Consider the following 26,062-nt stretch of genomic DNA (forward strand, 5'->3'; position numbering starts at 1 on the left):
TGACTTCTAAAAGTGAAATCTGTTCCTTCTGAAATGCCATTAAGCCCATCACAACTCCAATGTGATACTATAATGAACCCTTATCTTTTGGATGCAAATGTGTTACTCAGAATATTATTCTGTTTAATTTTTAAAAAAGGATAATGATGGTGCTCAATTTGACAATTTTTTGCCCAACCATACTGTCTCCAGCTGCACATTTTTATATAATAGGCCTAAGAATGCATATCATTGGTTGACTTCAACAGTGCTCAGACCTTTGTGTGTCCTGTTCCTGTCTGTTGGAAGTTGGTGAGCCCCAGACATTGTCCAGCAGCTTGATGGGCTGATGACGTGCGAGAATGCCAGCTATGTCGGGAGATAGCAGTAACCTACTGCTGTTTAACAATTATAGGACTGCGACCAGAACCAGGAAGTAAATCGCAGATACGGTAACGTTTATATTTATTTTATTCAACAATTATAAAATGCTGCCATCACAACAATACAATGATAATAGGACCAAGTTATTTTAATGCAGTGTTAGAGGAACAATCCAACAGAGGACCACAAGAAATAGAAACTAAACACTTGTCAATAAGCATTTGTAGATTTGGTAGTCTATTCTGGTAGGAAACATGTAGAAAAAGGCACAATACATTGCTGATGCTCAGATGTTATGCACACTGCATATATTTATCTAAATTAGTTCACTTACAAGACATTCAAAGGCTCAGACAACTTACTACATTTTGGGATTTTGCCAAACTGTAGCATCATTTTAAGCTGGGTAACAGTTTGAGCGGCTTTACAAAAACATAGAAACAGGTTCTCCATATTTTCTTAATTTCAAACACAATCAATGGTGAGTGGTTCAAACTAAGCATTTGGAACAAAAAGAAAAGTATGTTAGCTAGCTGCTAGTGCAACTATTAGTGTGAAGGATGCCGTTGGTTGTAGTGCCTAAAGGTTTGAGACTGGGCGCAGCACCCTCATTGGCTTAGTCGACAGTGGCTGGTCATCCTCCTTCAGCCTAGGGCAGAAGGCTGGTCTGAGGTAAGTTTGGCTGGCTGAGTCCTGATCCAGGGTACAGAAAGACCCCGATCCGTATGGGTGGGTTGGAGTCCGGTGCATGGAACGCAAATGCCAGCCAGTCATGCTGGGCAGAGAACTGCTGCTTGCTCTTGCTGTAACTCAGACTCCACGACTGGTCATCAGTGCCGAGCTTGCAGGTCACCGCTATCTGGTATGGGCCAAGGAAGGCTACACCGAGGGCCCAAGAGGAGAGCCCCTCTACTTCCACCTCCCAATTGTGCACACCCTTGGAGGAGATAATGACTCCCATCACACAGTAAGGCCGATCCAGGTAACATGGTTCCTCATGTCGCTGGTCCTCCTCAGTCACCCACACAGAGCCAGAGTCAGGGTCCAACTTCAGTTTGGGGTGGGCACTTAATTCAGCAAAGAAAATGACATCTCCTACAGAGACATAATATTAGAGATACGAGCCAAAATGTTACTTTAAAATGGCTGACAGGAACAATTAGCTGGCCAAAAACACAATAGGTTTCTAATGTACTATAGTTGTGTGAATGTTCAGATAGACTGATTGGTTCAATATTCAGCTAATAATGATATTTTTTTTAAACTTGTGTTAACTGCTCTTCATGGAGACGGAGTACCTTGAAATGTTTTCTGGAGAGTCTGGAATAAGGGGGTGATTCTAGATGAAGCCACAAGCTTGGTTCCACTCCAATTACTGAGCTTCTCCATCTGACGGGAACAAACGTCCCTTTGAAGCAGGTCTGCCCTGCAACGGGGAAATTTAAGATCACTAAAGTTCAGAATTTAGCGAGATGAACATAATGTGTAGCATATGTACAGTCTGTTGCGCCAATTATTTACATACTTGTAAAGAAATTTGTCAAATACTGTGGTGCTGGTCATAAAAAAATAAAAAAAAAGGCATGACATTAAATTATTCTACTTTGAGGGAACTGTTTGTGGGTGTCTTCAGCTATAATTCAGTCATAAAAATAAATTTCAACTTACCACTCCTCATTCTTCAAGAGCTGTTTAATGAAATTAAATCGAACAGTTAAAATAAATCATTATGAAATGTAGCCATACGCTTAATTAATTGATTATTAGCATAAGCGCCACTGGGTGCGCTGCCTACCGTTTTTGTTTTTTGTGGTGCCGAATTTCAACTCTCATTTAGATTTACGTCCCAGTACACTCCTAGCCTGGACAAACCAGACAATGCTGTGCCCACCATTGTTTCACGTCAGCGTTCAGTCTTTCTTTTAAAAATGTTATTATGCCCTAATCATGCTTGTGCTCTACCTGGTGCAGCACCAGGGGGTCACTGATGGTCTGAGTCTTCAGCAGGGTGTCCTGTGCCTGTGTCAGCCTGTCCTGCAGCCTCCTCAGCCCCTCTGTCCGCTGCTTCCCGGTCCTGCTCTCCTGCACCATGTCCACAGAGAACCTCTTCTGCCACGCCTGCTCCTCAAACTCAAGGAACAGCTTGATTCTGCGCAGGAAGGCTGTGCACTCACTTTGCTGCCTCTCCAGACTGGCCTGTTATAAAAATGGGTGACCGTCAGAGGTGTAGCCTGGTTAAACCAGACAAATGCTGCAGTCACGCTGGGGCGGAGTTATTGACTTGGAGGCCCCAGGCAGAAGCCAGTCTTAGGCCCCCGCCCATGTCTATTTAACAATCATGGCTACTGAACAAAGAGCTGTTTGGAGCCAGCTCTTCTAAGTGAAAGAAGAATAATTAAAATGCCCCTCACTACTAAAAGGTATTTGCGTTGCCACAGAACAAGGGTGGGCAATAATTTTGACTCGAGGGCTACGTCAGGATTTCAAAAGTTCAATGGAGTACCGCACAGATTGAAACATTTTCCGACAGATTTGTTCACCAAAAGCAATTTGCAGGCAAGAAAAATGGCAGTAATAAAAAAAATTGCCGCTCCCATGTTTCATGAGCAGAAATAAAAGATCCCAGAAATGTTCCATATGCACAAAAAGCTTATTTCTCAAAGATTGTAAACAGATGGTTTACATCCCTGTTAGTCAGTATTTCTCCTTTGCCAAGGTAATCCATACACCTGACAGGTGTGGCATATGAAGCTGATTCAACAGCCTGATCGTTACAGGTGCACCTTGCACTGAGGACAATCAAATGTGCAGTTCTGTCATAACACAATGCCACAGACGTTTCAAGTTGAGGGAGCATGCAATTGTCTTGCTGACTGCAGGAATGTCCACCAAAGCCGTTGCCAGAGAATTTAATGTTTGTTTCTCTACCAAAAACCACGTCCAACATCATGTTTTAGAGAACGTCAGCACGTCCAAATGGCCTCAACCACGTGTAACCACGCCAGCCACCCAGATCCAGCTTCTTAACCTGCGTGATCATCCGAGACCAGCCACCCAGATCCAGCTTCTTAACCTGCGTGATCATCCGAGACCAGCCACCCAGATCCAGCTTCTTAACCTGCGTGATCATCCGAGACCAGCCACCCAGATCCAGCTTCTTAACCTGCGTGATCATCCGAGACCAGCCACCCAGATCCAGCTTCTTAACCTGTGTGATCATCCGAGACCAGCCACCCAGATCCAGCTTCTTAACCTGCGTGATCATCCGAGACCAGCCACCCAGATCCAGCTTCTTAACCTGCGTGATCATCCGAGACCAGCCACCCAGATCCAGCTTCTTAACCTGCGTGATCATCCGAGACCAGCCACCCAGATCCAGCTTCTTAACCTGCGTGATCATCCGAGACCAGCCACCCAGATCCAGCTTCTTAACCTGCGTGATCATCCGAGACCAGCCACCCGGACAGTTGATGAAACTGAACAACTGAATCATTTCTGCACAAACGGTCAGAAACAGTCACAGGGAAGCACATCTGCATGCTTGTTGTACTCACCAGGGTCTTGACCTAACTGCAGTTTGGTGTCGTACCCGACTTCAGTGGGCAAACGCTCACCTTCGATGGCCACTGGCATGCTGGAGAAGTGTGCTCTTCACAGATGAATCCCGATTTCAACTGTACCGGACAGATGGCAGACAGCGTGTATGGCGTCGTGCTGATGTCAGCGTTGTGAACAAAGTTCCCCATGGTGGTAGGGTTATTATGGGCAAGCATAAGTTATGGCCAACAAACACAATTGCATTTTATCGATGGCAATTTGAATGCAGAGATAGCGTGATGAGATCCTGAGGCCCATTGTCGAGCCAGTCATTTGCCGCCATCACCTCATGTTTCAGAATGATAATGAACAGCCCCATGTCGCAAGGATCTGTACACAATTCCTGGATGCTGAAAGTGTCCATGTTCTTCCATGGCTGACATACCTGTCACGTAACCGATTGAAAATGAGTGGGACAACATGCCACAATCAACAGCCTGGTCAACTCTACGCAAAAGAGATGTGTCGCGCTGCACGAGGTAAATGGTGGTCACACCAGATACGGACTGGTTTTCTGATCCACGCCCCTACCTTTTATTTAAGGTATCTGTGACCAACATATGCATATCTATTCCGTCATGTGAAATCCATAGATTAGGGCCTAATACAGGTCAATTGACAGATTCTCATATGAACTGTAACTCAGTAAACTCTGAAATGTTTGCATTTATATTTTTGTTTGTGTACATATTGTCTGTTTTACACTTTCAAGTTAGGGATTCTGGGCCAATACCTATATCTGTTGTTTTCCTATGCAATAGACAATACTGATATTTTAATGGACTTTAACAATTCTAGCACAGATACAAACTGCAACCAAGTTATGTTCATGAGGCTAAAAAGGAAAATATGGCAAATGACTTGAATATGGGGAAGGAGTAAAACAAATATTTGCACCACAACATGACTAAAATGCATCAGGGAAGAGCATAGTTAATAATTGTATGCAAAGGAGATGCGTGTAGAAAAAAATGTGACAAAACCACAATTGAAAATAATGCACAGTAACATGCTGACCAGACCGCTCGCACACATGTTGATTTTGTCCACACACACATCAGACACGATCAAGACATGCAGGTTGAAAAATCAGAACCAACTATATTAATTTGGGGACAGGTCAAAAAGCAAACAATTATGGCAATTTAGCTAGCTTGCTGTTGCTAGCTAATTTGTCCTGGGATATGAACATTGGGTTATTTTACCTGAACTGTACCAGGTCCTCTACTTCGACAATTAATCCACAGATAAAATGGTAAACCGAGGTGGTTTCTAGTAATCTCTACCGCTTCTTCTTTTTTGGACTTTATATGGCAGTTGGCAAAGAACTTTAAGGTGCATTACCACCACCAACTGGACTGGAGTGTGGACCTCAGTTCATCTTTCAATCACCCACATGGGTATATGCTCCTAAAAACCAATGAGGAGATAGGAGAGGCGGGACTTGCAGTGCATCAAGCATCACAAATAGAACTAAGGTTTATTTTAGAGCCTGGCTATGCAGACGCTCGTAAGCAGTGTGAGTGTAATGATTGCGCGGCATGTGAGCATCAGAAGGAAGCGGAAGACACATAGGCCTGTGTCTCAAAAACAGTCATAGCTTTCAGGCATGGGGTCGTAATAGTGAAGTCGTTCAATATCAAGAGACAAATTCGGAGGAGGAAAACAGACACCAATCCATTTGTCACAAGCACTATAATAGCACACCAGGGAGATTATTCACGAGTGAAGTAGGACCTCAAGTGGAGTAGAATTGCATGATAATTTTGTTTAATAATACATTAGTTATGCCAAGTTCACGAGGCCGCCTGATGTCAGGCCCCAGGCAATTGCCTTACACGGAACCCAAACCGGCTGCGCGCGTGCACCATCGTGCATTCATTTATTGCAACGCTGACGACACTGCTCACGTCGCGAGCATTGCAAAATAAATGTATGAATCTATGGTATTCAATTATTGCACCCACACTGCTCGCGCCAACAAGCGTCTGCGTTGCTGCCAAGGGCTAAAATAGAAGTCATTCCTATTTCTGACGCAGATCGCGCTGCAAGTCCTGCCTCTCCCATCTCCTCATTGGTTATACCCACGTGGGTGATTGAAAGATGAAGTGTTGCCGGTTGTCATGGTATTACTATGAAAGTTTAGATGCCAATCACCATATAAGTTAAATGATGAAAAAGCCTGGAAGGATGAGAGCTGACTAGAAATTATTCCATTTTTATGTGTGGATTAATTGTCGGAGTAGAGGACCTTGTGCATTTCAAGTAAAATAACCTAATGTTTATATCCCAGGACAAATTAGCTAGCAACAGCAAGCTAGCTAAATAGGACAAATTAGCTAGCAAGTGCAATATAAATTGCCATAAATGTTTAATGGTTTTCAACCTGTCCCCAAATTAATGTCATTGGTTCAGAGTTTGTTTTGATATTTTAACCTGCGTGTCGTGATCGTGTTTGGTGTGGGGGTACAAAATAAATGTATGCACGATGGCGCACACGCGCAGCCGGTTTGGGTTCCGTGTTAGTTGTCTAATAAGTCTGCCACTACATGCACTCACTATTCAGACTAGTTTAACGGAAGTGGTGAGGGGAGCATCAACATTTGCCTAATTCCTATCATGTGGGGTTTGGGTTAATTTTCTTGCTGACATAGTCAACATGATAGGATCTGTGTTACCTTGGAACACGAAGCAGCTTCATCAATTTTTGCCATGCCATTCTTTACTTCAGTCAGCCTCTCTTTAATACCCTGAAGTTTGACTTGACAGTTCCCCTATCGAAACAATTAAAGACATACCATTGATGAATTAGTGATTTACCAATTAACAAGATGCATTCTAATAGATTTTCTGAAAATAGCGCAAACTCAAAGTATCTTCCATGAATGCACAAGTGACCAAAATGAAAATATGAGACACCACCTCACCCTTAAAGTATCCAGCGCATCTGCCAGTTTCACGACGTTGTGCCCATCCCTGTGCTTGGCCCCCGCAGGTAGCATGCAGTAGGCACACAGGGGGGTCTGGTCTGTCTCGCAGTAAAGTTCCTGTTCCTTCCCGTGCTCTTTGCAGAGTCTGCTAGTGTCGCCCATCGGGCTCACCAGAACATGTTGGCGCAGTACAGCGTTCTCCAAGTGTGGTATGATGTGAACGGTGCAATATGACTCTTCGCAGCTGACACAACTCTTTTCTGCGAACATCCTCTGATCACCTTTGCAGACAGTGCAGTCGACACCGCTTGCACGTTTACTGTGGTACTTTTCAATTATGTTGTTAAGTACAACGTTATTTTTCAAGTTTAACGTTGAATCGCAAGGTGCAAGGCAAAGAGGACAGGTGTAACATATACACAGTCTCTCGAATCCACCCTCGGCATTGATGTTTTCGACTTTCACCGCAGATCTTTTCAACTGCTTCACACAGCCTTCACAATAATTATGACCGCACGGCAAAGTCACAGGCTCGACAAATATGTCACGGCAGACGGCGCAAAGAAGCTCCTCGTCAAGAGATATGACCTCCATGCCCAACAAATGTACGGTTCAGAATATAACCAAAACGTGTGCACTCTCTTCGATAACTAGGTAAGTTAGTTATGATTTAATCGAAAATTGAGAAGAGAAACTTGTAAAAGTGCTTCGTCCAATCAAAACGGTCCGTTCCAAACTTGAATGTCACGTGACTTTACTGTCCAGCTTTTGAATCCCGTGCAGTTTCATTTACACATGGTCATTACTTTGTTGTTCCAGTTTAATTACTTTGTTGTTGATTTTTTTCATTTCGGTTTTACTCCAAATATTTTGTTAATGATGTAATATTTATTTCATATAGAAAATGCATGTGGATGGGTTAAACCAGTCCTTCTCAAATAGTGGGGGGCGCGTGACCCCGGGGAACATGTTTTTTTTGTCACCGAACAAGAGCAGGAGATATGAAGTGCAGATAACAAACCCTTAAGAGACACCATGGAAAAATATTTAACAGCGATGAAAAGAAAGGCGGAGAGAAGATGGAGATGAGACAAACGTAAGTCTCCCGAAAGCTAAGACGAGGAAATATGACGACGCGTATGTAGCGCTTGGATTCACTGTGACTACGGTGGGAGACGAGGAAAGACCGGTATGTTTACTGTGTCTAAAAATGTTGGCAGCGGACAGCATGAAGCCAAATAAGTTAAGGCGTCACTTAAAGACATTACACCCCAATCACGCTGATAAGCCACTTGAGTTTTTTCAGCGAAAACGTGCCGAATATTGCCAACAATCGTCCCGCTTTGTGAATGCTACTTCAGTAAACCAGCGAGCACTGTTAGCATAAGTGCGCGTACCATATAAGGTGGCGTACCAAATTGCTCAGTGCAAAAAAAAAACACTCCATAGCAGAGGAGCTGATACTGCCTGCAGCATTAGACATGGTCTCTGTCATCAGGTCCCAGCTAAACATTGAGCAGGAGCTGAGAGTTGCAGTATCATGCTTCAAACCCCGCTTCGAAAAGCTGTGCTCTGCAAAACGTGCTCATTGTAGCCATTAATCCTGACTTCCTCATTTTGATTTTAAAAAATCAGCACATTGTTTTATAGGTCAAAGTGTTTCATATATTGTGCTCCTGAGTTAATGTTGCTGATCAATTTGAATTTATTATTATTTATTGATTATATTTTATTTTTCAGAATCAAATGGTCAAAAAAAAATTGTTTAAATAAGGCTTGAATTTTTTTTTACATTTCCGGCAAATTGATGCACTTTAAGTCTTTTCTGTTACAGACTAAAAAAACAATGTTAATAAAGTTATTCTTTGTTGTAAGTTGATCTATATTTCTTTTTTCGTTTTCTTTAATGTTAATAAGGATACAATGTTATGCAGAGGTGTACTTATAACAATTTTATAGACAAATGATACCATTTACAGTCGTTGGGGGGCGCGAAATGTTTACTTCTGCCTAGGGGGGGGCGTAACAGAAAATAATTGAGAAGCACTGGGTTAAACCCCGAACAACCATTGTTTGGTTGATTTAGCTAAGAACCACGCTCTAGTAGGGTTTGTTTACGTTACGCCTTTATGCCCAATGCCTCAGCCAATCACTTATCGCGAGTAAAAAGGCGGGACTCAAATCAACCAATGGATGCAACGAACGCCAAGCATCTTACAGTACAGTAGCACAAGACAAGGGTTTCCATCAAGACAAGAGGCACGAAAGTGAATGAAGGTAAAAATACATTTAATTTGAAATCTCACCTTACCAATTTAGCTAGATACGCCATGGTCATAGATGTTTCTTACCTCATCACCTAAACTCGGTTTGATTTTGCGTTTCATCTTAGTAATTCTAACTAACTGGCCTTTGCTAGCTAACATACTGTATCCAGATACCATAGCTTGTGTAGCTAGCTAACTACTGTTCCTTGGCTCTGAAGGTCAAAATGGATCAGCTCAGCTAATAGCTAATGGTGAAAAGAACAAGCACTGGTTGTAGCCTAATAATCAGTGACAGTACAGGGTCGTTTGTAGAGGAGATAGTAATTGATTGAGAAGTAGAACAGGTAAATGTTGCCTTGGACAATTTCCATGTATGACACCTGTTAGTTAGCTACAATTCTAGCTATACTTGCAATACACTTGTCTGGTATTGTCTGTGTATATCTTCTCATATCATATTGTGTCAGTGCATCAATCATGTTCAGAATTTCCTTGTCATTACAGTTGTCTAGTGTCTTTTACTAGAAAATGGAAATGTGATTATGGGAAAACTGTAAGACTAACACCTATAGTCCTCTTTCATCCCCCTGCAGAAATGAGAGCCATGTCTCCTGAGGATCCCTTCCAGGACTCTTTAGACGATGAGCTAGATGGCTTCTCAGAGCATGGGAGAGGGAGCAGGATACGCAGCAGCGTCTACACTAAAACCCCTGAGATGGAGAGCAACTAGTGAGATCTATGGGCCACAGTTTTGTTTAGGGGATAGTTAGCTCTCGAAATCTCTAGGCGGCATTCTGCCTTCTCCCTACAGTTCTCAGCCATTAGCTTCGCCTACCACTGCCTTATCTGAACTTCAAATCAAACTTTATTTGTCACATGCTTAATCCTGTATTGACACTTTGCTTGTTTGATGGTTCATCTGAGGGCCTAGCGGGATTTCTTTTAAGCGTCCGGATTCGTGTCCCGCTCCTTGAAAGCAGCAGTTCTAGCCTTGATGCGGATGTTGCCTGTAATCCATGGCTTCTTGTTGGGATATGTACGTATGGTCACTGTCGGGACGACGTCGGTGATGTACTTATTGATGAAGCCGATGACTGAGGTGGTATACTCCTCAATGCCATTGGATGAATCCAGGAACATATTCCAGTCTGTGCTAGCAAAACAGTCCTGTAGCGTAGCATCCGTGTCATCTGAACAATTTTTTTATTGCCCGAGGCACTGGTGCTTCCTGCTTTATTTTTTGCTTGTAAGCAGGAATCAGGAGGATAGAATTAGGGTCAGATTTGCCAAATGAAGGGCGGTGGAGAGCTTTGTATGCATCTCTGTGTGTGGAGTAAAGGTGGTCTAGAGTTTTTTTACCTCTGGTTGCACATGTGACATGCTGGTGGAAATGATGTAAAACAGATTTAAGTTTGCCTGCATTAAAGTCCCCGGCCTCTAGGAACGCCGCTTCTGGATGATAATTTTCTTGTTTGCTTATGGCCTTATAGAGTTGGTTGAGTGCTGTCTTAGTACCAGCATCGGTTTGTGGTGGTAAATAGACGGCTACGAATAATATAGATGAGAACTCTCTTGGTAGATAGTTTGGTCTACAGCTTATCATAAGGTACTCATAAGGTACCTCAGGCGAGCAATACCTCGAGACTTCTTTAATATTAGACATCGCGCACCAGCTGTTATTGACAAATATTCACACCCCCACCTAGGGTTGCTAACTTTCTCACTACCAAATAAGGGACAAAAGGTGACATGCCAGTGCACGGTGCCACGGCGGTATGGGTATGGTGTTGTGTGAATGAATATACAGTGTATATTCATATTCTTATTCAATTGGAAAGGCAAAACATTTGTATTGTAATGAAACAGCAGGGAGCAGGTCTCGAACCCTCGACCTTCTAGCCCGAAGTCCAGCGCGCTATCGACTGTGCCGCAAAAGCATGCTCGTGCGGCAGGGTCGATTTCCGCGCTTATAAACCCAGGGTCGTTACACTATATTCAATTTTGTCTATAGCTTTACTTAAACTGTATCATTATGTAAACTTATGTGAATAACCCTCAAAATAAATTATCAAAGAAATCACAATTTGGACCTTTACAGCGAAAAAACAACCTTTCAAATGCAAAAGAGGAAATGAGGGGCATGAGTCACTCACCAAGTCTACTTATTTTTTGCTGCTCTTGACTGATTCAAGCAGTCCTTTCTCCTTTTGCATAGCCAGAGAGAAGTCATTACATGACAACTCACAGTTCACAGATATTGAAGTTCATTTTTGATCAGCTCTGTCACAGAGCCTCTGTGCTACATCTGTTTCTTGAGTCTGACCATTTAATGGTCATCAGACAGAAAATCCTCTCTACAAAGGCATTTGAGCCTGGCACACTGAGGACAAATGAGACAATCCTGAACATGTTGATCAAGTTGGCTTTCCCTTGGTTTTGGAAAACTGCCACCTACATCTCACTGGTGGATGTTGTGGTATCCTGTCTGGCTTTCTGTATTTCCTCCCGGCTAGCACAAAACTCTTCATAGAGTTGGTCCATACTGACCGTCTCTGTAATTTTGAGGACAACCACCACCTGCTCCAGGTCAGTGAAGGAGAGCTCCTCATAGAGGCCGATCAGTTTCACCATTTCATTTTCTGGTGAGAAATCAAACCACATGTCAATGTATGTAATGACAGTGTCATAGAACTTCAAAGTCCTGTTGCTGCTTCGACCTTTGTGCTGACAATTGTTTGTCCATCAGCTGCTTGGTCTGGTATCCAAAGAAACTGTCCTGTTTCAGCTGAAGCATCTTCATTTTGAACTTTTGGACTTCCTCGTAAACATCTGTGATGCAGAGTGTTGTTTCCTCCTGCTTTTTTACGAGTTGGTCATAAACACACCCCGCGTTGTGGAAAAAGCACAGATAAATCTCAGCATCTTCTGCTTTTTCTTCATACTCAAAAATACTCTTCAGTGCCACAGGACAGGTCTCCCCAAGGGACTTGAAGTTTGATGTAAGAGCTGGCCAGCTTCGCAGGAGACGATCGACAGCTGGATGAAGAGAGAGCCATCGTGTGCAAACATGTTGCAGAATTTCACGCCACTCAATGTCAACAAAGGCAAAAAATGCACGCAGTTCCTCTCTTCGGGAAGCAGATACTGATAAGTGGCTGTAGATCTGTAAAACAATTGTCTCAATATCCACTGACAGCTGATTGCAGGCGTGCTTGCAGGCATTATGAGCTATGTGAGCTGGGCAATTAGCTTTCAGAATGCGATTGTTGGCACTGCTCAATAACTGGTAAACGGAGAGGTGTTTTCCAATTTTGTCAGTTTTTCCGCAGTAGACGTCACGAAGAATGCACCGATATTGCTAGCACCTTTAGCTAGCGTGGCCTTGTGCATTTCTGTGGATGCATGCTGAGTTAGGTCATTCTCCCCTCCATGGCCAATTGAGAATCCCCGACGCATAAAGTACAGAAAGCTTTTGTAGAGTCACCACTGACGGGCTTAACCTACGTCTTTTTTGCTTCACATTGTTTGTTGTAGCTGCACAGTCTTTTTTTTTCTGCAGATTTATCCATATATCCTTGATATGCCAAACCGACCGAACAATAACAGAAATTACTTTGCAGGAATTGGCGAGTTTACGCTTTACTGTGATTGGATGAATTTACGGGACAAGGGAGGTCCAGTATGGGACAAACCAATTTAGCCCAATATAAGGGACATCCCGACTAATACGGGACAGTTGGCAACCCCCCACCCCTTGTCTTACCAGATGTAGCTTCCCTGTTCTGCCGGTGCATGGAAAATCCCGCCAGCTCTATATTATCCTTGTCGTCTTTTAGCCACGACTCTGTGAAACATAAGATATTACAGTTTTTAATGTCCCGTTGGTAGGATAATCTTGATCAACTAACAAAAAAACGAACAAAATAGCACAGTTGGTTAGGAGCATGTAAAACGGCAGCCATCCTCTCGGGCACCATTCCTTCTGTCCTGATGCTGTGTTTTAACATTTAGAAACGTCAATAAACATTGCTTGCCATACGGCTTTCAAAACATATGGCCTCTATCTTTCATCATCAAGAAAGAATCCTTCAAATGAAAAACATACACTTACTCTAGCAGTTTTGCACAGATCCATACAGCTAGATAACTAATTAGCACAGGTGGTCGCCTCCTGTCGTCCGTCTGTTGTCCGTAAACAAGCGCTGTAACATGGAGATATGGCCGTGTGGGAACACTAACCTATCAAGTTGTGTATTAATTTAAACATTGTTATTTGAAAATTATTTTGAGCTGATATGAAAGATAAGGTCCTTATGCTTCCAAAACCGCAAGTGATGCATGTTAATGTTCAGACCGAGCGTCAGGGATCACAAAAATACACTATACATCTACATTATAAAACGATTGCATTTGGGAGAAACACTGCACAGACACAGCTCTAAGTGTGGATCCAACTGATTTCTAACCCTCTCTCTGTCTTTTCTTTATATGTAGTTATGGAGACTATGGTGCAACCATGGACAAAAGTCCCCTGTTGAAAACATTGATGGATGCCGAAGCAGCGGCCAATTCTGCAGCCATACAGCTCATGTCATTCAAGGAGACACTGGAGGGCGATTTTGCCGTACGTGAAGTCCTTTGCAGTTGATGTGCAGACAGTGCACCTGTCTTTATTTTAAGAGAGGCATAACATGATATCAACATCTTTAATTTGTTTACAATGTTTAAGGTGTCAAAAGCAGAATTTAATTAATCCTTCTGTTACAAAGGACTCAAGACACTGTGCTTCTGATAACCGGCAGATGTCAAGGCAGAGAGGCCTTCTGCTGGACAAGTTGGAGGTTTTTAAATGGATAAACAAGTCTGTTCGACAGCAACTCCAAGACCTGAAGGATGCAGAGGTTGGCAATTCTAATCTGATGGCTAATGATTACTACTTTGAAGGACTGTCAGCTAGCAATTTATAAGGGGGTCATGCTTATGACAAGTATTAGAATGCATTATACCTGTGCACTAAAGTAAAGGGTTATTGCAACTTTGTCTTCTTAAATTAACATATGATTTGACTACACTTTTTGTCTCCTGTATTAGGCGTCTCGAATGGAGACAGACAAACACATCGATCTCTTACTGAAGAAGCTTACACAGGCTGAGTGTGATAATCTGGTAAATTGCTTCTCCCTTGGTGAAAAAAATAAAACTTCACACATTACTCCAGACCTGTATTGAAACGCTTTGAAATGTTGACATAGTGGTGCCAAGGCTTAAGATTTTATAAGGTCTGCCAGTTTGTTAAGCTCCCCTTGGCAGATAATAGGGTCATTCAGTGCAGTATGGCTCAGTGGGTTGAAACATGATGCCAGCTACATTAAAGTTGGGGATTTGATTCAAACCCGCATGGGACACATATACTGAACTTGTGTGCTAAATTTGTAAGACACTTTGGATAGAAAAGCATCTGCTACTGTTCACTATACACATTTGTCATTTCAAATGAAAATTGTACTGTGGGAAAGATTTTTTTTTTTTTTATGTTTGTTGTTATTTTGTTTCCACCAGCATTTGAAAGGAGATTTGAATGATAAAGAACAAATGGTAGAAGAACTGATGGGTTTGCGGAAGAAAGAAATGGTTAGCATTGGGCTTTAATTTCACATGAAATTTGTACATGATAAAACATTGACAAAGGTACAAATTAAATGAAGGCATTGTCCTCACACCATCTCTTTCTGCTTTGATGCTCCACAGGAGAACACAGAGAATGCGGTCCATGCCACCAAGTCTGTGGAGACCACACGTGCTCACCTGCAGGGCCAGCTACGCAGCAGGGAGGCCGACAACAACCGTCTCACTGTGCAGCTCCGGGTAACACACAAGTTCAGGCATCAGTCTATGAATATATCAATCACTTTATTGTCCCATTTGAGAACTTAGTAAGGACAAGCCATTCTATCTGTAGAATAAGACACAGAGGAAGCACAATACACAATTTCCAGTAAATATGAAGCTTCCAGCCTGTGTGTCTGATGTCTGGGAGGGTTGGGAAGAAAGAGCAAAAAATAGACGCATTTCTGTTTCACAAAGAATGGTGGACAATATTAATTTACGACCCATCCAAGATGGACGTTGTCCATAAGTGAAATCCTATTTGTTTTAAAAAGGCTAGGAATTAGTGTGTAGATATGTTTAAAGCTTAAACACTGTGCATGTTCCCTCTCTTTTTTCCAGGGTTTGGAGAGGCAGTTGACGGCACAGAAGCTGGAGATAGATGGTCTGAGGGGGGAGATCTCTGGTTTTTTGGAGAAGGCAGCGCAGGAGAAAGAAGTCCTGAAGAAGGCCACCCGCTCCCAGAAACAGAGGGCCGAGAGGTTCGAAGCTGCTGTGGATAAATGCTACACGAAGCTGAGGGAAAAAGTACGTATGGGTAATGTTGGGAACCAATAAGAACACAGTTTTTACTTTAGCTACGGTGTCCCCTACTTTACACAACTTGGGTATCCCGTTCTTGGTGAGTTCATTGCCACTGCCAGTAAGGTGCGTTATGTTATGTTCTATTACATGTAGGATGTTCAGCTGGTTGAGGTTCATTCAGAGAGGGACACATGGAGGAGACATCAGGAGCAGAAGACAGATGAGAGAATACAGCTTGATGCACAGATAGGACTGCTAAAAGGGTACGTCATTTCAAGCCTTAGTATTCATTTTTTGTCCTGGACACAAAGTCTGACATATTGTCAATCCAGGTCCTTGGGGCAATAAATAATATTCTTTTTTTTTTTTTTTTTACTTTTCAAATCTTCTCCTCACAGAAAGTATTTGGGCAAGCGACAATTGCTTTTTTCTTAATTCCTTTCTTTTTATTTTGGGGATTTGTGTGTATTGTGGGGCAGCAGGTAGCCTAGTGGTTAGAGCGTTAGACTTGTAACCGAAAGATTGCAAGATCGAATCCCTGAGCTGACAAGGTAAAAATCTGTCGTTCTGCCCCTGAACGAGGCAGTTAACCCCCTGTTCCTAGGCCGTCATTGAAAATAAGAATTTTTTATTTTTTTATTTTACCAGGTAGGCTAGTTGAGAACAAGTTCTCATTTACAACTGCGACCTGGCCAAGATAAAGCTTGTTAACTGACTTGCCTAGTTAAATAAATAAAAAATTGTTAGGTATTACTGCACTGTTGGAGCTAGAAACATCAGCATTTTGCTGCAAAATATGTGTACATGACCCATAAAATTGTATTTTATTTAGATTTTTATTGTTTCATTACAGCCAAATAGCAGACATTACTGTGAAGCTGCAGAAAGAGAGAGATGAATTCGCTGCTGCAAATGAGGCCTTACTGCTAAAAGGGGAAAAACTCAACGCTGAAAACAGAAACATTGGCCTTGAGAACGCAACCCTCAAGGTAGGAAAATAAAACAGCAATATATACCTTGAAGTTGCGTGTGCACCACCCAACAATTATTGATTTATTTATTTAGTTTGACTTGGGAACTCCTTCAAGACTAGTTTGACTTGGGAACTCCTTCAAGACTAGTTTGACTTGGGAACTCCTTCAAGACTAGTTTGACTTGGGAACTCCTTCAAGACTAGTTTGACTTGGGAACTCCTTCAAGACTAGTTTGACTTGGGAACTCCTTCAAGACTGTTGGAAAATCATTCCTCATTAAGCTGGTTGAGAGAATGATAAGAGTGTGCAAAGCTGTCATCAAGGCAAAAAACATGTATTTTTTGTTGTTAAATATAACCTTTATTTAACTAGGTTAAGAACAAATTCTTATTTACAATGATGGCCTACTGGGGAACAGTGGGTTAACTGCCTTGTTCAGGGGCGGAACGACAGATTTGTACCTTGTCAGCTCGGGGATTTGATCCAGCCACCTTTCAGTTACTGGCCCAACACTAACCACTACCAACACCACCGCCCCAAAGGGTGGCTACTTTGAAGTATTTGATTTGTTTAACACTTTTTTGGTTACTACATGATTCCATATGTTTTATTTCATAGTTTTTAATGTCTTCACTATTATTCTACAATTTAGAAAATAGTAAAAATAAAGAAAAACCCTTGAATGAGTAGGTGTGTCCAAACATTTAAATGGTAGTGTATATTATTATTATTATTACGTGATTTGTTCCCGTCGTGTTCAAGATTATATTGGTTTATGTATGTTCTATGTTCTAGGCGTCCACCGCTGGGCTGGAACTGCAGCTGGTCCATTCTGAAGCAGCCCTGAAAGAGGAGAGCACTATGTTACAGGAGAGGAAAGACCAAGCAGAACAGGATCAGAGTCAGGCAGGGATCCCACACCCCCCCATATCCAAGTTTCAATACTTACTAATCCTATAAAAATGCGTTGAGAGATTCATAGGTAAGGTAGAAGTTGTCTGTTTTTATTGACCTGTTATTGCACACCTCTCAGGTGGCAGAGCTTCAAATGGAGGTGGATGATCTGAGAATAAAGTTGGAGAGTGTTCTGAGGGAAACAGAGAACATCAGAGAAGGAAGAGAGGCAGAAGTGGAGAAGGTAAAGTCTTCTGTTGGCTACATTCAGTGTAAAGAGCTTTGTCTTAAATTGGTTTTCATCCTTCGGAAATTGAAGCAAAAAGATAGCCCATTCAACATGTGTAAGAATAAAATCAAATTGAAATTGAAGCAAAAAGATAGCCCATTCAACATGTGTAAGAATAAAATCAAATTGAAATTGAAGCAAAAAGATAGCCCATTCAACATGTGTAAGAATAAAATCAAATTGAAATTGAAGCAAAAAGATAGCCCATTCAACATGTGTAAGAATAAAATCAAATTGAAATTGAAGCAAAAAGATAGCCCATTCAACATGTGTAAGAATAAAATCAAATTGCTTGAAATAGTTTGACACAAACAATATTTGGTTCAGTGAAATCAAAATGAATGTGAATCCTGTGTTTTTGATATTTGTTTGCCTCACAGTTTGCTGAAAGCCTTTAAAAGATTATCTCTGTGTAAATACACATCAGTGGTGAATGGGAGTGTCCAGCTTCCTATGGGTGTATTGTCAGTTGTGGACCAGTCAGTGAGAGCTACTTAGAGAGGTGTGGCCAATCAGTAATTAACATTTCTCTGCGCCCCTGCCCTGCTGGCCGGTGCGCCCCTCCCCCCATGGACCCCAGGTGAGACTGGAACTGGAGGGGTGTGTAAGGGAGCTGGAAGAGTACCCAGAGTTACTGAGTGCCACAGAGCAGAGTCTTGCGGAGTGCCAGGACAACCTGAAGCGCTCCGAGAAGACATGTGCAGACAAGGCAGAGGCCATTAGACAACTGCAGGTCAAGGTGTGCAATTTAGCAGTAAGACTATGGTAACCTGTAGATGGGCAAGTAAGTGCTGTTGGAGTCCAGTACAGTATGTAGAATGTGGCCGTTTACCACTTCCAACCACCAGATGGCAGTCAAACCCTATATGTGGTTTCCTTTTATAGTGTTATAATCACAATGGTTATAATGGTGTATCCCAACCCTGTCCTGCTTTGACTTGATGTTAAGGTTTGTGACTGAATGTGCTCAGATTGCAGTGGGAAGAAAGTAAGGTCGCAACCCTATGTGCCCCTGTTAGTTGTATATAGAGCCTTGATGGTCACCTTCAACTGATTTAAGATGTGTTTCTATTCATGTTTCAGCATTGTTCAATCAATGCTTGCCTTTGAGTGTTGCTCATGTTACCTTTGTGTAGCGTTGAGGGTGCTGTGTTGATAAGTTGATAAACCAATGTAATTCCAGTCATTGCATGGTACAGATCTACTATCTTAATTTGTTCACTCTGTTGCCGCAGAGAATATTCCTGAGCAGCAGGACATTTACATTTTAGTGTATTCAAGGTTTAAAAAGGCTTCCAAAGTTTGTAATTTACACTTTAACATTTCTGACTTGATTTCCGCAATCAAAAAATTGATCAACCCCTTCAAAAATGTCCATTCATTATAATCCCCATAATAATTCACATTTCCTGTTGCTGCAGGATTATTTTCCTGCTGTGAGAAGCAGTGTCAAATTAAGTGCATCTGTACAACTCTTTGTGTTGTTGTACTGTATGTGCTTGAACCCCAATTCATGTGTTCAATACTAATTGAAAATACATGCAGCATGTAAGATATTCAGTCAAAGAGTACATTTTTTGACTAACCCCAATTCTGAAAATGATTATTCTGAAATGATTATTCTCCATCCAGGTGGAGAGCCAAGGGGAGAAGATGAGATCATCATTGGACATGAAAGAGTCTATCCATGAGGCTAACTCACAGCTACAGCAGAAAGTGGATGCTCTTCAAAAGTAAGTTTATCTTTCTCTCATTAGACATAATTCATACATGCTCCCATTTTATTACAAGTGGTATTTTCAAATGAGATTCTTCTATATTTCTCATGTCAAAGTACATTAGTGACATTGAAGATATATTGTATTGTTTTTAATAAAAAAAAGTTTCAAACCTGACCAGGGTGAATTCTGAAATGTTCTGAAATGTGTATACAATGCTGATGGCTGTTATATGTGTAGGTTATGAATGTGTTATGAAGTCCTTATGTAGCTAGATAGGTGCTCTTCAAGTATCGTTGTGTATTCCTCAAGGCAGATGGAAGAGCTGCAAGGGGAGAACCAGGGGCTGGTCCGTAGGCTGGCAGGTCAGGAGGACGCTTTACGCTATAGCAGCAGGCACCTAGACCAGCGCTCAGCAGACTGCCAGGCTCTCAACAGAGAACTGGAGGCCGCTCTGGCCGACGTCAGGCAACAGGTACTGTATGTTAGCAGCTGCTGGATTATATAGAGTGTGGACAGTATTTCATGCTCATATGCTCAGCATATGGTTTTACTCAAACCTATCATGTGTATAGTAACAAATGTAAATGCTCAGAATATAAAATATATATGGGAGAGAAAAGAAAAAAAATATATATATATATAGTACCAATCAATAGTTTGGACACTACTAATTCAAGGGTTTTTATTTATTTTTACTAGCTTCACCTGGAATGCTTTTCCAACAGTCTTGAAGGCGTTCCCACATATGCTGAGCACTTGTTGGCTGCTTTTCCTTCACTCAACGGTCCAAATCATCCCAACCATCTAAATTGGGTTGAGGTCAGGTGATTGTGGAGGCCAGGTCATCTGATGCAGCACTCCATCACAATCCTTCTTGGTCAAATAGCCCTGGAGGTGTGTTGTGTTATTGTCCTGTTGAAAACAAATGATAGTCCCACTAAGCGCAAACCAGATGGGATGGTAGCCATGCTGGTTAAGTGTGCCTTGAATTCTAAATAAATCACAGACAGTGTCACCAGCAAAGCAATATCACACCTCCTCCTCCATGCTTCACGGTGGGAACCACACATGCGGAGATCATCTCTTCTCCTGCTCTGCGTCTCACGAAGACATGGCGGTTGGAACCAGAAATGTCAAATTTGGACTCATCAGACCAAAGGACAAATTTCCACCGGTCTAATGTCCATTGCTCGTGTTTCTTGGCCCAAGCAAGTCTCTTCTTCTTATTGGTGTCCTTTAGTAGTGGTTTCTTTGCAGAAATTTGACCATGAAGGCCTGATTCACGCAGTCTCCTCTGAACAGATGTGTCTGTTACTTGAACTCTGTGAAGCATTTATTTGGGCTGCAATTTCTGAGGCTGGTAACTAATGAACTTATCCTCTGCAGAAGAGGTAACTCTGGGTCTTCCTTTCCTGTGGCGGTCCTCATGAGTGCCAATTTCATCATAGCACTTGATGGTTTTTGCGACTGCACTTGAAGAAACTTTCATAGTTCTTGAAATGTTCCGGATTGACTGACCTTCATGTCTTAAAGTAATGATGGACTGTCATTTCTTTTTGCTTATTTGAGCTTTTCTTGCCATAATATGGACTTGGTCTTTTGCCAAATAGGGCTATCTTTTGTATACCAACCCTACCTTGTCACAACCCAACTGATTGGCTCAAACGCATTAAGAAGGAAAGAAATTCCACAAATGAACAAAGCACACCTGTTAATTGAAATGCATTCCTGGTGACTACTTCATGAAGCTGGTTGAGAGAATGCCAACAGTGTCATCAAGGCAAAGGGTGGCTACTTTGAAGAATCTTAAATATATAATATATATTTTTTGGTTACTACAGGATTCCATATGTGTTATTTCATAGTTTTGATGTCTTCATAATTATTCTATAAAAATAAAGAAAAACCCTTGAATGAGTAGGTGTGTCCAAACTTTTGACTGGTTCCCAGAAGGAAATGGAAAGGCACAGAAACCATTTGAAGATAGTGTATTTTAGGAGTTGAGTTTGTATCAAGAGGTCGAGGTTGACTTTTTGATACATCTCATCTCTATTTCTTTAATGCCAAGGTGTCCAATGTGAAAGACAAAGCTGTTTCCAGAGAAAGTTCCTTTCAGACTAAAATCCTGGAACTGGAAGCTGAGAAGAGCAGGAGAGAGAATGAGCTGAAACAGATGAAACAAAGCAATCAGTTGGTGAGTATCAGACACGATCACCTACGATAACCTACTGCATACCATAGGATGTTTCTCATATCACTTAAAGCTAATGATAATACAGTACTTTTTGATGCCATAGCCAATCAGACAATTTTTTTTATTTTAAAGAATAGAAATACATACATTTTTCCGTTCAATGGATTGATTCCTTTGTGTAGGCTGAGAAGAAGTTTGAGGTGCGTCTGAAGGGCCTGCAGCTCAGCCTGGACCAATCAGAGAGCCACAAGCAGAGCATTCAGAACTACGTAGACTTCCTCAAGAACTCTTACGCCACCATGTTTGATGAAGGACTACCACCGGCAACGTCTAGCTTTGAATCATCCTACTTTTTCAAATGATAATTACTCAGATATGTGTGTTTGTGGTGTGTTATGAGTAACTTGTGTTGTTGTGGAAGTCATATGAGCCTTACTTACAATGTATGAACCTTACTTACGAATGTTTTTAATAATGTATGTGTTTTGGAAAACTAATGAATTTGCACATTGATTCATGTTCGATAAAGAAGTCCATGTTTATTTTTATATCGATCAGTAACTACTTTTTTCCCATTATAAATAGAATTTCAATAAAGTTGATAATGGATATTGTACAGACAGAGTTTTTACTCAGCGTACTGATCCAAATTGTTTTTCTTAAGTCTTAAAGGGATAGGTTGAGATTTTGGCATAGACTTCCGCTAGTTAGCAATCGCATCATAAACAACCTTTAACTTCCTTCAAACTGCACGCGGAGACAAAAATGGTATCCTTGAGTTCATCTGACTCTTGGTAAGTAGAAACAAATGCTTAATTGACAAAATCTCGAACTATCCCTTTAAAGAAGGTAAGTCTTAAGCCTGTATATCACTCAGTGGTGCTGTGCGGGATATGGGAACCTCGGAGAGCCAGTTTCATGACCTGTTTGGGATCTCACTGTCTCCAGGGTGTTGCTCAGGAGTAGTCAGTCAACACTTTGTTTCCCTCCAAATGTTATGCAATCTGATTGAATGCCAACATCTGAAAACAAGGTACAGTTGCTTTAGCTGTCAGGCCTGGTTTCATCACAGGATCTCCAGATATCCAACGCAGAGCTAACACAGTCTCAGTTATGTAAAAGACAAAAACAAACAATTCAACTGATAGGGCGTGAACAAACAGGATGAACTCAGACCAAGTTTATTCAACCCACTGGATGCTTCAGCTGCAAACACACTTGTACAATGATCAAACAGGCATATATACTGTATGTCAAGATGAGATTATGTGTGTGACTTCTCAGAACTGTCCATCTGTTTTCCAAACTGCCTAGATGTTAAGCGGTCTGGTAGTGGTTCCCCTTCATCAGGTCACTTCTCTGTGATGTTTACAAGGGACCTTCTGTTCAACTTACTCAACATACTTGCTGTTCCCCTTTTCTCTCACAGTAACTTTCCATACAAAAAGTTAATCTTCTCCATTCATTGACATACCATATACATTTATTAATCAGGTAACATAATCAATAAGGTCTAATATAGTGACAGGAGTAAGTATATTTCAAGTTGGAACACAACAAACGAGCAGCAACGTGAACCACATGTCCACTGATACTTCCTTACTTCCCCTCTTGGCCTCTTTGTGTTTCACTGTTGATGTGTTTATGTGAACTGGGATATTGAGTTTTAGAGGTTGTTTGGGTATACAGGCAGGCCTCCAGTCAAACTAAGGTACACTCCATAGCCTGGCCTACCAACAGGAACCTTGGCACATCTCACAATGCTTTGTTACATAAGCTTGACTTGCCACATCTGATGACATCCAGGAACATTTGTTACTCCCTGTGACAGCCAGAGATGGACAGTGTTGTTTCCATTGGGCCTAATCAACACTAATTACTGTTGTACTGTGTTTCCCCATCACTGACCATAAGATAACTATACAACCATACATTCTATGTGAGGGTATATTAGCTGGCTGCCATGAGTTGGACCAAAGAGTGTGACGATGTGATGATGACTTCATTCTGTTCTTCTTTGCCATTCGTCTTTTCTTTGCCAAAGAGACTGAAGAGGCTGTAATTTAGAAGTTTTAAACCTCTGTTACAGCGCTCACAGAAGGGAAGGTTTGACCGCAATTGATTAGTTGTCCAGAATACCCATGGTACTGGACCACCATTGATTATGGTATGATTATGGGGCTATTGGTTGACTCATAATCCTGCCTGCATTTGTTTGGTGGTGAGCTGCTATTATGTAAACTCATCAAACCCTAGGGCCCTCAAACTCAACTCTGGACCTTGAAGCCAGTTCCACTGCATTTTTTAATTGTTCCCCTCTAATCAGGGACTGATTTAGACCTGAGACATCAGCTGTGTGCAATGAATTATTAGGTAGGTCAGAAAACCAGCAGGCTCCGGCCTCGTAGAGTAAGCGTTGAATACCCCTGCCCTAGGGTATAGGGCATAGGCTACTAATGTCAGTCAAGTTCTCTGCCTCCCATGGTTAGCGACAGGGTCAGTTCCATTTCAATTCAGGAAGTAAACTGAAGGAGGAATATAGGATTTTTTAAAGCTCATATGTGGACCTGTTCCACTCCTCTCAAGTGTTCAAAGATAAAACTCCTTGGTACTCCTCAGACACACGATGGACGCATTTTACTTCTGTGTGCGTCAATGCCCTCATTTTCCCCCCTGTCCAAGTCTGCTTACGCAATACTGTCAGTGATGCATCTCTGTCTCTCTCTCTTTCTCATTTTACTGGAAAGCATTCTTCTTTCATGCTGATACCTGACATGTTAAGCAAATGAGAAGGTATTACAGACTTTTTTTATTACAGACACACATACACACACATACGCACACACACAAACGTGCATGAGGGCCACTGCTGACCCAGGGGACTGGGTAATCTCACTCTCCAAGGCCGACGTGAGTATCAAATCAAATTGATTTATATAGCCCTTCTTACATCAGCTGATATCTCAAAGTGCTGTACAGAAACCCAGCCTAAAACCCCAAACAGCAAGCAATGCAGGTGTCGAAGCACGGTGGCTAGGAAAAACTCCCTAGAAAGGCCGAAACCTAGGAAGAAACCTAGAGAGGAACCAGGCTATGAGGGGGGTGGCCAGTCCTCTTCTGGCTGTGCCGGATGGAGATTATAACAGAACATGGCCAAGATGTTTAAATGTTCATAGATGACCAGCAGGGTCAAATAATAATAATCACAGTAGTTGTCGAGGGTGCAACAAGTCAGCACCTCAGGAGTAAATGTCAGTTGGCTTTTCATAGCCGATCATTGAGAGTATCTCTACCGCTCCTGCTGTCTCTAGAGAGTTGAAAACAGCAGGTCTGGGACAGGTAGCATGTCCGGTGAACAGGTCAGGGTTCCATAGCCGCAGGCAGAACAGTTGAAACTGGAGCAGCAGCACGGCCAGGTGGACTGGGGACAGCAAGGAGTCATCATGCCAGCTAGTCCTGAGGTATGGTCCTAGGGCTCAGGTCCTCCGAGAGAGAGAAAGAAAGAAAGAAAGAAAGAAAGAAAGAAAGAAAGAGAGAAAAAGAGAGAATTAGAGAGAGCATACTTAAATTCACACAGGACACCGGATAAGACAGGAGAAATACTCCAGATATAACAGACTGACCCTAGCCCCCGACACATAAACTACTGCAGCATAAATACTGGAGGCTGAGACAGGAGGGGTCAGGAGACACTGTGGCCCCATCCGATGATACCCCCGGACAGGGCCAAACAGGCAGGACATAACCCCACCCACTTTGCCAAAGCACAGCCACCACACCACTAGAGGGATATATCCAACCACAAACTTACCATCCTGAGACAAGGCCGAGTATAGCCCACAAAGATCTCCGCCACGGCACAACCGAAGGGGGGGCGCCAACCCAGACAGGAAGACCACGTCAGTGACTCAACCCACTCAAGTGACGCACCCCTCCTAGGGACGGCATGGAAGAGCACCAGTTAGCCAGTGACTCAACCCCTGTAATAGGGTTAGAGGCAGAGAATCCCAGTGGAGAGAGGGGAACCGGCCAGGCAGAGACAGCAAGGGCGGTTCGTTGCTCCAGAGCCTTTCCGTTCACCTTCACACTCCTGGGCCAGACTACACTCAATCATATGACCTACTGAAGAGATGAGTCTTCAGTAAAGACTTAAAGGTTGAGACCGAGTCTGCGTCTCTCACATGGGTAGGCAGACCATTCCATAAAAATGGAGCTCTATAGGAGAAAGTCCTGCCTCCAGATGTTTGCTTAGAAATTCTAGGGACAATTAGGAGGCCTGCGTCTTGTGACCGTAGCGTACGTGTAAGTATGTCCGGCAGGATCAAATCGGAAAGATAGGTAGGAGCAAGCCAATGTAATGCTTTGTAGGTTAGCAGTAAAACCTTGAAATCAGCCCTTGCCTTAACAGGAAGCCAGTATAGG

The 26,062-nt window shown here is 42.3% G+C and overlaps 3 protein-coding genes across 4 annotated transcripts; 2 read left to right on the forward strand and 1 right to left on the reverse strand.

The window, feature by feature from the left end:
• Positions 1 to 442: 442 nt before the first annotated feature.
• LOC120055599 (probable E3 ubiquitin-protein ligase TRIM8) lies at positions 443 to 7,554 on the reverse strand. 2 transcript variants are annotated; one of them, XM_039003481.1, is made up of 6 exons: positions 6,888 to 7,554; positions 6,639 to 6,734; positions 2,326 to 2,559; positions 2,032 to 2,051; positions 1,662 to 1,789; positions 443 to 1,458 (listed from the first exon to the last, which is right to left on the reverse strand). In XM_039003481.1, the coding sequence occupies exons 1-6, from the start codon at positions 7,482 to 7,484 to the stop codon at positions 1,013 to 1,015; spliced, it is 1,521 nt and encodes a 506-aa protein (XP_038859409.1). In that variant the 5' UTR covers positions 7,485 to 7,554; the 3' UTR covers positions 443 to 1,012. The 2 variants fall into 2 exon arrangements, with proteins under 2 accessions (XP_038859409.1, XP_038859410.1); XM_039003482.1 differs by lacking the exon at positions 6,639 to 6,734.
• A 6,003-nt stretch (positions 7,555 to 13,557) lies between these two features.
• On the forward strand, positions 13,558 to 17,502 carry LOC120055337 (outer dense fiber protein 2-like). The gene is made up of 9 exons (XM_039003212.1): positions 13,558 to 13,781; positions 13,927 to 14,058; positions 14,249 to 14,323; positions 14,717 to 14,788; positions 14,906 to 15,022; positions 15,386 to 15,571; positions 15,722 to 15,831; positions 16,422 to 16,557; positions 17,338 to 17,502. Exons 1-9 carry the CDS (start codon positions 13,674 to 13,676, stop codon positions 17,500 to 17,502), a joined length of 1,101 nt encoding a protein of 366 aa, XP_038859140.1. The 5' UTR covers positions 13,558 to 13,673.
• A 70-nt stretch (positions 17,503 to 17,572) lies between these two features.
• LOC120055600 (outer dense fiber protein 2-like) lies at positions 17,573 to 22,192 on the forward strand. The gene is made up of 5 exons (XM_039003483.1): positions 17,573 to 17,680; positions 19,358 to 19,458; positions 19,756 to 19,918; positions 21,515 to 21,640; positions 21,823 to 22,192. Exons 1-5 carry the CDS (start codon positions 17,591 to 17,593, stop codon positions 22,000 to 22,002), a joined length of 660 nt encoding a protein of 219 aa, XP_038859411.1. The 5' UTR covers positions 17,573 to 17,590; the 3' UTR covers positions 22,003 to 22,192.
• The last annotated feature ends 3,870 nt before the right edge of the window (positions 22,193 to 26,062 follow it).

The sequence above is a fragment of the Salvelinus namaycush genome, chromosome 11 (genome assembly GCF_016432855.1).
Source record: "Salvelinus namaycush isolate Seneca chromosome 11, SaNama_1.0, whole genome shotgun sequence".
NCBI lineage: Eukaryota > Metazoa > Chordata > Actinopteri > Salmoniformes > Salmonidae > Salvelinus > Salvelinus namaycush.